This window comes from Aphelocoma coerulescens, chromosome 20, assembly GCF_041296385.1.
Source record: "Aphelocoma coerulescens isolate FSJ_1873_10779 chromosome 20, UR_Acoe_1.0, whole genome shotgun sequence".
Lineage (NCBI taxonomy): Eukaryota > Metazoa > Chordata > Aves > Passeriformes > Corvidae > Aphelocoma > Aphelocoma coerulescens.
The window spans coordinates 3,951,154-3,965,202 of NC_091033.1; the positions used below are offsets into that span (position 1 = coordinate 3,951,154).

Genomic DNA, 14,049 nt, shown 5'->3' on the forward strand with positions numbered 1-14,049 from the left:
TTCATGAGAAGCTGCTCCAGGTCTGCTTCTTGTTTGTCATCTTTCCTAGTTGATGATGCTGGGAAATACCAAGGAATGAAATCAGCTCCTTACCCCGGGCCTGTGTCTGTCGTGTGCTGATGTTGGCTTTTTTTGAGAAGCTGCTCAAAGACAATGGACTATTAATTTCTTTTTTATGGAGAATAATTGGGATTTTTCTTGCAGATTAAATGCAAAATGGTGCAAAGACTGGGAAAATGAAACATAAGATAAAGAACTCGCATTCAGGTGCTGATTTATTGAGCTGGAGTATCTTAAGAGAGGTCAGATGGAATAAAAATTGGCACTTCTCTAATTTACTAGTGCAGACAACAGCATTTGCCTTGATAAACAAGGATTCTGAGCCATTATTAAGAGAAGATTTGTTCATCATGAATGCCTGTGCCTCATTCTGTAGCAGAGAGGTAAAAGAGCAGGTGATTTTTTACAGCTCTTTTGTCCTTATTTTGCTGCTTCCTCAGCTACTAGTTTGGTTAATCCTTAAGAAGAGCCAGTAATTTGCGTGAATATAAACCTGTAGTGACTCTTTTGAAGGAACTCATTTCCTTGGGATTGTTTTAGGAGTGGATTTCCTATGGCATGTGGACAAACTTTGTCTCACTGCCTTACCTGTCCACCTCTTCACTCTTTCTTTCATGCACCTTCTCAGCCACTGCAATTTCAGTCAGGTAAACCTGTACCAACCTTATGCACCTCTGTTGTCTGTAAGATGGTGCTTCCACCTCTGGGCTTTGGTTTGCTTGAAAAATTCACTGGTACTGCTTTCATTTCGGACTTTTAAGCTTTTACAGCAATCAAAGAAACTTCTGCTGGTTGCCTCCTCCTTATAATGCCCAGAAAATGAGGTGGGGTTTTTGTTGCTGTGGCTTTATTTTGTTTTGTTTTGTTTCACTTGAAAAATTTTGGCATCCTTGTGCTGCCCTGAGAGTTAAAGCTTGGACACATAGAGCTCCCAGCACTTCATAAATGCTGTAGGAGGATGTTTTAAATCACTTTGTATGAGAGCATGGGGTGACAGTACAAGGCTTCCCACTGCCCAAGAGCAGGGATGGATGGGATATTGGGAAGAAATTCTTCCCTGTGAGGGAGGGCAGGCCCTGGCACAGGGTGCCCAGAGAAGCTGTGGCTGCCCCTGGATCCCTGGCAGTGTCCAAGGCCAGGTTGGACAGGGCTTGGAGCAACCTGGGATAGTGGAAGGTGTCCTTGCCCCTGGCAGGGGTGGCACTGCATGAGCTCTAAGGTCCCTCCCAATCCAACCCATTCAGTCATTCCCTTGGACTAAGACAGGGGGGAAAAACAACTCCCTGAATGGTTTTGAACTTTATATCCATGTTTCTACGCTTTTACCTTGAATCAATTTTTTTGTTTGTAGATGATCTAAAACATTTTGATGTAACTTTTAAAGAAGCACAAGGCAGTTTTGGCTGCTTTCTTTTTTTAAGTTCTATTTTTTAGCAAAACATTCCCAGTTTTCCTGCAGTTGACTCCTCAGTGTCAGCGTGGGAGCCCTTGCTTACATTTCTCAACAGATTTGCTCCTGAAAAGCCTGAGAGCAGATCAAGTTGCTGTGTTGAGGTCTAGAGCAAGTCATGAGAGTGTCCTTGAAGCTCTTTCTAACTGTCTTTTGGAAGGAAATTTTGGGTCATGTGCTGCCTGGACTGCACTGCTGGTGTCCTGTGGGGAGGGGAAACCCTTCAGAAGATGTTAATTCAGGGTGATGAGGGAACACAGTTCTGTGCTGGGGTACCTGCCGTGGGCAGCAGTGGCATTTATCCTCGAACAAAGCTTTGTGTACTATTCTTAGGTGATCTCAAGATCCATTTTTGTATGAGGAAAGCCGGGGCTTAGCTGTGAGCTGGGATGGATCACTCCTGACAGGCCTGCATCTGAAAGTTTGTAGCTCTGATCTTGCAGGGACATAAAAGCATTTTTGACAGCAACAGCCCCCTGAATATCTGGCAGTTTTGAGGTCATCTGAGGCTCTGAAATCTGGATCGCTGCTTGTTCCTGCTGTGCTCACCTACCCTGAGCCCTTGGCTTCCTTGCCAGTTGGTGTCTTGCTTTATTATTAATAATAAATTATTCAGAGAAAGGCAATAGAGCTGGAGAGTCAGTCATATGAGGAGTGGCAGAGGGAGCTGGGAAAGGGGCTCAGCCTGGAGAAAAGGAGGCTCCAGAGGGAACTTCTGGCTCTGCACAAATCCCTGACAGGAGGGGGCAGCCAGGTGAGGATCAGGCTCTGCTCCCAGGGAACAGGGACAGGATGAGAGGGAACGGCCTCAGGCTGTGCCAGGGGAGGTTCAGGCTGGACATCAGCAGGAATTTCTTCCTTGAAAGGGTTGTCAGACATTGGAAAGGGCTGCCAGGGAGATGGTGGAGTCCCCGTGTCTGGAGATGTCCAAGAAACAACTGGACGTGGCATTCAGTGCTCTGGGCTGGGTGACAAGGTGGGGATTGGTCACAGGTTGGACTCTGTAGTCTTGGAGGTCTTTTCCAATCTAAATGATTCTGTGATAAGATGTTGATTAGCTAAAGCAGATTACGGTAGATACTGCCATTATTTGTTCCTATATCCGTTTTATCCACATTGCTGGCATCAGCTGCTGCCCTGCACACAGGCCTCGGTGTTGGTATCAGATTGCATAACCTTGGATCAGGATTTGCCCTGCCCTGAGCACAGAGCCTGTGCAAGGGGCTTTTGCAGGTGCTGGTGAGCCAGCAGCAGAACAGCTTTCCAGAAGCAACACATTTCTAATAAGGAAGAATATTGGTTGTGGGGGGCCTGGTGTGTTGTCCTTCTCAGGGCACAGCTGTGCCATGGATCACAGGCTCTGGGACAAGGTTTGTGCTGCTGTTCCTTGAAAGCCAAGAACGCTCTGGCTCAGCTGAGCAACTCAAATCCCCTTAGCAAGAGGGTACACACTTCATCTGCTGCAAGCCAGCTGTGAACAACGTGGATGTGGCATGAAACCAGAAGATTTTAGGTGCAGCTCTGGGAATCCCTGTAGACAGAGCAGTGTAATAATGGACTAACAGGGATTTGTTGGCAAATTTACGTGCTCCTGGTGCAGTCCCAAGAGCTGAACGTCAGCACTGGTCTCACCCTCACAGGATTGCCAAGGCTTAGCTGAAACAATCAGAATGGAAAAAAAGAGTCTGTTTTTCCAGCTGTATTTCATGCTTTGCTATCCCTAGGAGCAGACACTTCCCTTAGCAGGATAGTCCCTATCCACTCTAAAAAAAGCTCCGTGGAAGGAGAACTTTTTCTTCCTCAGACATCCAGATTTCCAAAACCTCCTGCCATTGCAGGTTATCATCAGGAGTGGCTTCCTAACTCTGAGAAAAGGTTTTGTTTTCGAGTCAGTTTTTTGTTTCCTCCTTACAACAGCACCAACAAACCAACATTCACGTGAATATAATCCATTTGAGTAGCTTTAATTGTGTGGGTGTTAGCAGGCTTAGGCCTCTTCAGGGGAGGACAGTGAGTGAATGTTGGAAAGCCTGGACATGCTTTTATTATGTAACGGGACCAGAGCTCTGTCATGCACTAGAAATGCTCAAAAAGTGACTGTGTTGGACTTTAGTTGTGTTGGTGTCTGTTTTTTTTGTGTGGCTGAAGATGAGTGAGAAGAAAAATGTAGACGTGGTACTCTATCCCTCTGCTTTTTCTTAGCTAACCCTACAGATTTTGTTTTCTTTCAAAATGAATTAAAGAAGAAACTTAGGAAGTTCCAAGGAAAAGTAACAACTGAGAAGTAATATAATTTTAATATAATTATACATATTAGTTGATCTATTTTTCTCTGAGAGTAAGATCAGCAAAGCAAACATTAGTAGCTCTGTTCTGATCTGGTAGATCCTGTAGTGGGTTTGGTGAGCTGCTGGTGTCAAAGGTCTGGGTTGGACTTGTCTTGCTCTGGGAAGCGCTGTGGGGATTGGAGATTCAGGAGACCCGTTCCTTGTCTGGGTAGACCAGCTCTTCTTCCAGTTCTGATGAGTAGAGCTGTGGTCTGGGAGCTGTGGGAATGGTTAGGCCTGGCTGCAAGCTATGGCATGTTTTCTCCTAGGACAGTGTGTCCCTGGGTTCATGCCTGGCTTTTGGGTTGGCAGGAGAAGGGATGGGGGGGCCCCAGCCAGGGCTGGGGAGGATGGAGGAACAGGGAATCTAGTTAAGGGAATCTTAATCTGTGCTTGAAGAGTGAAGGAGCTGGAAAGAGGCTGGACATAGGTGCTCTTCCACGGACTTCTCCTGGCAGAGTTTCCTTTTAGGAATAATATTTGTGGGGCTGTGGCCTGTGTTTGATCAGCTGGTGACTGACCACAGTGTGTTCTGCCCGGGAGCTGCAGGGCTGCAGTTCTCAGCTTCTCCCTTGGAATGCTTTCCAGAATCTCTCCATGGGCCAGCAGCTGTGTTCCTGCAGAAGCTGTTGTGTTAAAACCAAAACTTGCAGGGTCATTTGCCTTGGTCACAGGCTTTTGTGGGAAAAGTTGTGTGAGGAGGGAGACAGCTTAGCCAGGCTGATGGATGGATGTTAGCAACTGGAAAGGAAAATGCAGTAAAGAGCTGGGATGGTGGGGCACTCCCCAGAATCCTGAACAATCATTCTCCTGGCAGTCTGTCAGAGACGACTTCTTAAATTATTACTGTTCAGAGGAAAAATAATTTTTTAATTGCACAGATATTAGTTTCCTGTTTTTTTTTAGAGGTACAGCCTAAAAGGCTTGAAGGAAAGGATATGGAAAGGCTTCAATATTATTAAAAATACATAGAGACCGTGTGCTTGCATCTCTTTGTCAAGATCCATAATCTTGTGCCTGCTTCCTTTTAAACTTTCAGGACATTTGAATATATACTCCAGAAGTGGTCATGGAAAATGGAGAATGGAAATTCTGCTTTTTTTTAAAAGCACTTCCAGTCTTAATGTATGGTTGCAATGAGAAATTGAATTTAAAAAGCTTCTAAGTAATGTGTCATAGCTGTGAAGTCTGTCACGGCAGGAATCCTTCAGTGCTGTGAAGGATGCCTGGACACCTGAGTCACTGGTTTTGCTTTCTGAAAGATGACAGCAAATGCCCTCCTGTAGGGCTCAGCAAGACAGTGAAATGTTTGAAGGGTAACATGTGAAATAGAGACACAATTTTCAGGAAACTGCCCTGTTTTGGAGAGCAAAGGGGGCAGGATTAGCTCGTGGTGTTTCTGCTGCTGTCACCACTCCTGGGCCTTCGGTTCGTTGGCACTTTTGGGAAGACACAGAGGTGTCACTGACCACAGCTCAGCACAGGGGTGGAGGCAAGGTTAGGAAATCAGAGGTTTGCTTTGTAGGGCAAGGAGAATTGTCACAGTGCAGGAGCACAGGTAAGAAGGAAAATCCTCACTGGAAGGGGAAGGGATTTGGAAGCAACTTCAGCTCCCAAGAGATTTCAGGGCAGTAAGAAGTGTTTTGGCAATGCTGGTAACACAATGCTGAGCATGTGCCAGGGCATGGACATGGAGCAGGGGGGAAGAGCTGCTCCTGTGCTGCTGGAGAGGCTGTGCCTGGAGGATGAGCAAAGTGGAGGGGGAGAAGTGAAAGGGAAACTAGACTGATCAAGGGATGGATTTAGGCAAATATTAACATATAACATCAGGAAGATGCAGGTATAATTATTTATTGACCATCATGAAAATTGGTGTTGTCAGGGCAGATTTAGGCTGGATATCAGGGAAAGAGTCTTCCCCCAGAGGGTGCTGGGCACTGCCCAGGCTCCCCAGGGAATGGGCACGGCCCCGAGGCTGCCAGAGCTCCAGGAGCGTTTGGACAGCGCTGCCAGGGATGCCCAGGGTGGGGTTGTTGGGGTGTCTGTGCAGGGCCAGGAGCTGGGCTTGACAGTCCTTCTGTGTCCCTTCCAACTCAGGACATTCTGTGCTGTTTATTTTGTCATTTTTGAAAGGATTTAAAAGATAGGAGGATTAGAAAGAAAATTAAAAGAAATAAACAGAGTCGTATGCAGTGTCTTTATTCAGCCCTTTGTATACTGCCAAGGAAAATTATGCACAAAACTTATTTAAACTGTGTAGTCAGAAAGTGTTCCTATGGTAGTTAACAGTCTTTGGGGTAATCTTCTGGGAAATCCTGAGCTCCAGTTCCTTGGGAGTCTTCAAAGAGAAAACCACTCAGTCTGTTCTACCTTACAGTCATGGGTGACACATTTTTGTCTCTGAATTTAAATCCTCTCCAAGGTCTCTCATTGCCCTTCCAGCAAATCCACGCTGCCACAGCTTCATGGCACAGCTGGAGCAGGGGGACGTGGATGGTTCTGGTGAGGTGGTGATCGCCTGGCTGGGGAACAGCATTCAGGAAACCACAGGTGTAAAACCGGGCTTGTATGGACAGATTTGGACTGGGACATGGCTTGGGAGCTCAGGATGAGCTGCTGTGTGCCACTGTGTTTTCAGGGATCTGCCTGGAACAGAACCACTCCAGAGAGCTCCAGTGTGCTGTCCTTGGGTTTCTCTGTGAGCCAGAACTGGGATGTGTTGCAGCAATCTGGGAAGTGACCGTGTGGAGTCCTGGTGTTTGTGCCAGTTTGGTTTGCTGAACCTGCATCTTAGGGAGGCTTTGATGCTGCTGCTCTCATTTTCCCAGTAATTGATCCTTATTCTGTCGTGTCCTAATGCCAGCAAGGTGTGACAGCTGCCAGTGCTTGGGGAGGTCCTGGCTTTTAATGGATGCCTCTTCCAGCTGGGCTGCTACTGCCTCTCATTCTTGCTAGATAATACCTAACTTCTCAAGTTTTGTGTGCAAGATTTCAATCTTTTTATCCAGAGCTTTTCAGTAAATGAAGAAAATCAGTGTTGGATTACACTTTTCGTGCTTGAATGAGATAAAAAAGTTCTACGGAGGAAAGGAGCCCCAAAAGACCCAGGGGTGATTTTGATGACTATTCAGTACAATTTCCCCCAAAAGAAAATCAGTTTTGCTTATAAATGAAAAGCATTGACTAGCTGCTGTTACAGAAAACAGGAGATGCAGTTTTGAACCAAAAGAAAGACAGCTCCACAAAGTCTGATTGAATTTTAATCCCTTCCCAGAATCCAAAGTCTTTGCATTGGCAAATACCACCCGGCCACAATGGAAATATCCAGAGCCAGAGTATCCTCAAATCCAGAGCAGGAACCACAAGCCAGAGTTTGCAGTAAAACCAAAGATGTGTTAAATCAAGAGAAAGAAAACCTTTTTTTTATTATTTTTTATTTTTCTTTTGAGAGCAGTTAAAAGATGATGAGAGCAAGGAAACATTTGCTTCACTCTTTTAGAATTGCAGTTCTGAGAGGTTCCTGTGGCTTCCTCTCGGAGCCTGGGGCAGGGAGAGGAAGCCCTGCTAGTACAGAAATGGGAGCAGAGATGGCTCAGATGGATCCTGCCCCAAACCAAGAGGCATACATGTGATTAAAAATGTGGTGTTAAAAGCCAGGACAAGGTTTTAATGTTAATTAAAGATTTTTGGCCTTTCCTGAGAGCATTTAAGTGCTGAATTGTGTTCTGTGCTACTGGAACCTGAGATTGCAGCCTGTGCACGTCATCCCTGCCTGTGGTATCTTCCACATCAGCTGGGGCTGGGGAGTTGGACTCTTTCCCTGGCATTTTGCTGTGTGTTCTTTGCACTTTGCCCAGCAATTCATCCAGTTCTTCCCACTGCCTGTGGGGTTTGTACTCCTCCCACACCTGGGATGAGGCAGTGGTAGAGCTCCTTTGGCTCATTCTGTGCTTGGTATCTCAAGGAGAAATGGAATCTGTGACTTCCAAGGAGCTGACCCAGACCCCAAATGATGAGAGGTCATTTTGGCTTTCTGGTTTGGTCCTTTGCTATTTCTCCGTCTTGGAAGGAAGCAGTGTCATTCTCCAGCAGTGCTGGTTGATTTCTCTGATTCAGAAATCAGAAAGCAGGGAAAAGATAAAAACTGGAGAGAATTTTATGTCCCAAGTGTGCTCATGCTGTTTCAATCACTGCTTGTGGTAAGAAAACCTGGTACTTCAAGACCCTCGAAGTTCTTATTTACCTAAAATTTTAAGTATTTCATCAGCAAAAGAATCCTAAGTACGTGGGGATTTTACAATGAGGGTGAGGACCCACATTAGATACATTACCAGGCTGAGTTCTCAGCTTCCATCAGTTTTCTGGTCTTCGTGTATAACAAGCAGTGAAAAGGGTTAAATTCTCAGTCAGAAATTGGAGTATATTTGCATATAATTGCCTAATCAGGAATTGAATGGCCCTTTGGAATTGTGCACTGAGCTGTGTCTGAGAACGATGGCTTGGCTGAAAGAATAAGAAGCGATATTTAAGCAGGTGGGAGGGAAATGTCACAACCACAGAAAGGTGCAGAATGAGAGCAGCTTAGGGGTTTAGGCCTAGAAGTAAGAGCAAGCCCACAAATGTGTCAGGGGGGTTTAGGCTGGGTATCAGGAAAAGGCTCTTCCCCCAGAGGGTGCTGGGCACTGCCCAGGCTCCCCAGGGAATGGGCACGGCCCCGAGGCTGCCAGAGCTCCGGGAGCGTTTGGACAGCGCTGCCAGGGATGCCCAGGGTGGGGTTGTTGGGGTGTCTGTGCAGGGCCAGGAGCTGGGCTGGGTGATCCTGTGGGTCCCTTCCAGCTCAGGATATTCTGTTTTCTAAGGTTTGCTTTGAGGTGCTGACCAGAGGATTGGGGTTTTCTTTATTTTGTTGTTTTTATTTGGAGGGTGTATAAAATGTTTGTAAACCCAGCCAAAAATGCCACTGGAATTGTTGTCTGCTTTACCTTATCCTGTGTACAGTGATAAGTCCTTGTGTTGGGGTCGGTGTAGGTACCTCTGAAGTATCAGAGAGGAAAGGAGTTAAAGCTTGGTTGTCATTGACTTGATGGTGAATTTTAATTTTAAGATCCTAAGCTCCTCCTTGACAGATTCTCCTGGCATCAACCTGGAAGTATTCAGACTTCAAAACATCTTTCATGGATTTTAAGCAGAATATTTCAGTCTTGTGGTGCTACTTCTTTTTTTTAGGTGTTAAACAGAGTGATGAATATGAGTAGCAAATGCCAAGGTGTTCTTTTTTGTGGTTGCAGCCTGTTTCTCAGGATAATGCCACTTATCTACTGATAATGACACTTATCCACTAAATCTACTGATTTAGTTGGTGGTCTCCATCTACAACCCAAGCCCAAGACTACTGAGGGAATTTTCTCTCTGTCTTTGATATGCTCCTGCTTGTAAATCTTCATGGTTTGGGTCATTACTGTGACCAATAATGACTTCAGGGACTTGGCTGAGGAAATACTCCTTTCTAGCTGAATGCATCAAGTAATGAAGCCTTTCCATCCTCAGCATTCTTCACCTTGGACCAGTGTAATTTGAGACAGTGGCAGGGCACCCATCTCCTCCTTCACTGACCTGTCAATTGGAGTTCTGCTAATGGAATTGTTTAGAGACTAATGTGTTCCCATTTTAAAATACACAATCAGTAGAAAAATGCAGAATGAGATTATGTACTCTAAATGACATCTGCTTTAAGCAGATTAATATTTGTCTGTGCTGCTTAAGATACTTTACATCTGTAAAATTCTGCAGTTACCTGTCCTGGATAAATTGCTGCATGGAAAGAGGTACTAGATTTTGTAAGCTCTTTTTCCAGGAAGGTGATAAGGTTATTCTCCTGGTAATGAAGCATTGGACACATGGGAATTAAGTTCTTCCTTCATTGCAGATCACAGAGGCCTTGTTGAAGGAAAGAGATAAACAAGCAAAATGGAATGGGATCCCCTTGCTGTTGCAGAAGCTGTATGAGCACAGCCACCCAAACAGCGACTTCTCCCAGTGCCAAAGCATCCTAAAGGTACTGCCTGCACACTTCTTCCTAAAGCTTGAGATACTTTTGTTGTGGGTTTCTTTAAAGTCTACTGTGATCATACTCTATTTTTTAAGCTGTCTGCGTGGTGGTATCTGTCAAAAACTGGCTGGTAAGTAAGAGCTGGGGTTGCAGGTGATGACAAGTCAGTGGATCACACAGACAGTGGAAGATAATTGTGTTTATACTGATGAACAGTTTTGGTTTTGAACCATCTCTCTATTTATTCCCTACATGCAGGAAATTTCTCCACTCCTTTCAATGGAAGCCATGGTTTATGTCACAGAAGACAGAAAAGCTGCTCAAGAGTCCAGTTTCCCAAACACATACACATTTGACTTGTTTGGAGGAGTCGATGTAAGTGTGTTTTTTCAACAATATCAAAAGATCTGCATGATAATCCTCCCACTGAGAAATCTCTTCAGTGAAGTCTTGGAAGCTTCTAAAATTCAAGCTACAGAATGACTTTGCCAATTTGATGTTAAGCATTAGAATTTTGCCTCTTTCTGTTAATCAAAATAGGAAAAGCGTGTCTTTTTCAAGGTATTACATCCAAAGTGAGGTGGTTTTTTCTTATACGATCTAGAATACCTGGCTATTTCTTTAGCCACTCTGTTTTTGCCTTGAAAAAGATTAGACCTTTAGTTCTGAATGAAGACAGTTTCAAATGGTTCCTAGTTGTGAAATAAAATAACACAATTGGCCTTGGAGCAGTGAGAATTTCATTTAACACTGGGGGATCTGGGGCAGTTTAAGCACACCAGGGCTGTGTCTTAGCCAGGTTGTCTGTTTATTGCTTCATCTATGGCAAAGTTTTTTAAACAGAACTGGAAGGTTTCTGTGGACATTTTGGCAATTTATCATTTTGTTTATTTGCTTTAATTCTGCATTGCACAAATACCCATTTGCTCAGTTTTATGGTGCCTGGCTCTGGCTTGGCTTTCATTAGAAATGTATGATTTGTATTTTCCGGTGAACTAATTGACACTCTCTTTTTATTTAGTTTAACTAAACAGATTTTGCTGTTTATTTCTTGTTACACGTAGCTTGCTTTTACTTAAAGCTTCTGTTTATGTTGTTTTGAAATGAGCACTGGTTTAGCTGTTCCTGTCAGTTGAGGACAAAAGCTTTCAGCTACCCAAGCAAATGAGAACAGTGAAAATGTTTTAAATTTCCTTTGTTTTTAAAGGGAAATAGTGGTACTCCCTGAAGAAATGATTTTAACATAATGAACAGCATCTCTGTGTGTTGGGGACAGCTTGTTTTGTTGGGTTTGGTTGGTTGGGGCTTGGTTGGTTTTTTCCCCCTTGGGCTGGAGATGGTGAATGTCAGATACACTGCAATTACCTGGTGCTGTGGGCAGAGACTTGCCTGATAGAGGTGGGTTTAGTGGGATTAAAGGCAGTGATAGAAACCAGTGCTATGTGTTTTCAAAAATCCTGCTCTAGGATTTGAAGGGGAAGAAGTTTGATCTGCTGGTGCTGTGTGTGCCATGTGTTGATTTTATTTTGCAATATTTTGAGCTGTGGAACATGAGTAACTTTGAAGGACACTCAGTTGCAGTGTACTCCCTAGGCTACAATGTGTGATGGTTAAAATATTTTTGGCTTCTGGCAGCCTTTACATCGAGGAAGAACAAAACCACCTTGGCTGGCTCCTCCCTTTAAATGAATCCATGTAAAAGAAGACCTGAGAGTGCAAACACATGAGGTGATACACAAACCTCATGGATTTTATACCTGAATGTAACCCCATTCCAAGACACACGATCTCATAATTCCCTTTTTGCTCCTTCTGCCTCTGGTGAGAGGCAGAAAACCCAAGAATTAAAGCATAAACCCCAAACTTTGAAGTGTGCATTGTCCTCCTAAAACACAAGCCATTAATACGAGATCTGCAGTATAATAATTAATAGGGTAGAGAAAAATGCAGTCATTTTCTCTACCCTATTAAAGCTACTACAAATATTGCTGGAATATGTATATTCCTCTTAAAAGTTGCCTATTTATTTATTTATTTATTTATGTGTCAGTGCTTATAAATGTGGCCTCCAGTGATGCCAGGTGGTTTCCTCTGTGTCTGGATCAGTAGTTCATTAAAAGAAGGGTAAAGTTAAGATGGGACAAATAGATCAAGCTGTAAACTCTTAAGTATCTTGTGAGTTGGCATTGACAGAGTGATGCCAACAATTTTAAACTGAGTTTTAAATCCAGGGGCATTTGCAGTAGTTCTTGCAGAAGTCACCAGTTCCTTCTGGTAGCCAACTTTCATTTTTAAATAAACTGCTGTTTTTTCAAATGTTTTAAGCTAAACCAGTGGTATAGACTAGAGCAACTAAGATCAGTTCTGCATCAGTCAGAAGCACAGTCCTGGTCTTGGAAAGCTGATGTTACATTCCTTTAATATAAATGTAAATGTAAATATACCTACAGGGTCCTGTACACAAGTAGTGTCTTTTTGGTGCTGAGATAAAATCTGGAGCTGCTAAATTTTGTCTGGAGCTGAAATGTTTTTGAAGCCCAGCAAGATTTAGGCAAAGCCTTGGCAAAATTTGCATCTCTTTGCAGACTATTGCTGAAGATTCCTTATTTTAAGAGATGTGTGATCACCATCCTTGATGTTATCTGGAGGCATGTGAAATTACATTCTTTGCAAGCTCAAATTCTTTAAAACTTGCTCGTGGGAGATTATTTTGCACAGCTCTTAACTGTTGCTTCAGAGTAAATGCAACTATTATTTGTCAATGTGATTTTGACACCAGTGGGGGTTTGATTGTAGAGCCTTCATTGTTCACCTCTGTGACTTCAGCAGAGACAGGTTTGGGTTTGTCACTGACAAATTAATTGGTTATTTGTGTCTCAGTGATCATTCCTTTAATTCTTTGTCTTATTTTTACAGCTTTTAGTAGAAATTCTCATGAGACCAACTCTTATTACCCAGAAAAAGAAGCAGAAAAGTGAGTAAATAGGTGGTTTATCTTTTCCCCAGTTTTGCCTTATGTTTCTGTTTCAGACAGAAATCATTCTATTTTTCTGTTATTCTCTTTCCATCCCAGCAATTTCCTGTTGATTCATTTAAGAATGAATCATTGGTGTCTTTGTTCTCCGTGGTACTGATCCGTGCTGGGATTTGGGAGAGTCACCTGTTTCTGGGCACAGTTCCGGAGATTCATGCACTCAGCACAACATACTTGACTCAAAGCATTAATCTGCAATCAGTGGAAACTGTTATGGTTCCTGTGCCTACAGCTACAGTGAAAAATTATCAATAAAAAGCCACAAAACATTGTTTATGTAATGGGAGCTGCAGAGACTGGGAGATGAGTAGCTCAGGAAAACAGCACGCTTTTTGTTATGTGACTACTCATTTCCACATTGCTGTAAGGAGAGGGAGTGCAGTGGCTGTAGCTCAACTTTCCTGCTCGAGCAGCTTGGCTGCAGTGTTTTCATTTCCCCTGTTTGGGATTCTGCTGGTTCCCTAAGCCCTTCTGAGGGAAGGGAATGTCATGGTGCACCCTGTGCCTGCCAGCCAGGGAACTTCAAAGGTGAAATGACTTGAACTTGAGCTGTAGACAATTGTAGGCCTGTGCTGAAAACATTATTTTAAATATTAAAGTGCTGCAGTAAAGCAGATTGAAAGTTTTTTATGAAGTCTAGGTGCTGAGAAAACAGCATGAGTGGCCAGTGGACAAAATGGCATGAAGGGTAATTTTTTTCCTCCCCATACAAAAATAATTTAACATGTGAACAGCTCAGGTATAGAGTGTTTCTTGTGGTTTCTATCCTGTAAGTTGTTTGCATGTGTGCTCTGAGCTAGCAGCCTGAAATTGTCACCCATTCCATAGCTCTCCATGTCCCTCCCACGGACACTGGTGTTCCTTGGCAGGGAGTGGCTGCTGGCTGACTGCTCTCCTCTCTCCTTTACAGTAAGTGATGACCTCATCAAGGACTGTTTAAGCATACTGTACAACACCTGTATATGTGTAAGTACAACTCTTCTGGTCACTTTTTACATGTGCTGCTCGATAAGACAACAAACAGACTCTTTAAGTGTAAATTAAACTTACTCTGAAGCTTTACATTAAAATTCCTTCAGTTAAATACAGGATCACTCTGTATTTTGATGTGTTACTCAAATAATGTGTT

At 43.6% G+C, this 14,049-nt stretch overlaps 1 protein-coding gene across 1 annotated transcript in view; it reads left to right on the forward strand.

Moving 5' to 3' along the window:
- The window catches only part of TRPC4AP (transient receptor potential cation channel subfamily C member 4 associated protein), a 34,276-nt gene that overhangs the window by 822 nt on the left and 19,405 nt on the right, over nt 1–14,049 (forward strand). The window contains exons 2-5 of the mRNA XM_069033859.1: nt 9,764–9,892; nt 10,145–10,261; nt 12,803–12,860; nt 13,831–13,886. Of these exons, the coding sequence (XP_068889960.1) occupies nt 9,764–9,892; nt 10,145–10,261; nt 12,803–12,860; nt 13,831–13,886 (360 nt within the window). The remainder of the gene's footprint in view (nt 1–9,763; nt 9,893–10,144; nt 10,262–12,802; nt 12,861–13,830; nt 13,887–14,049) is intronic.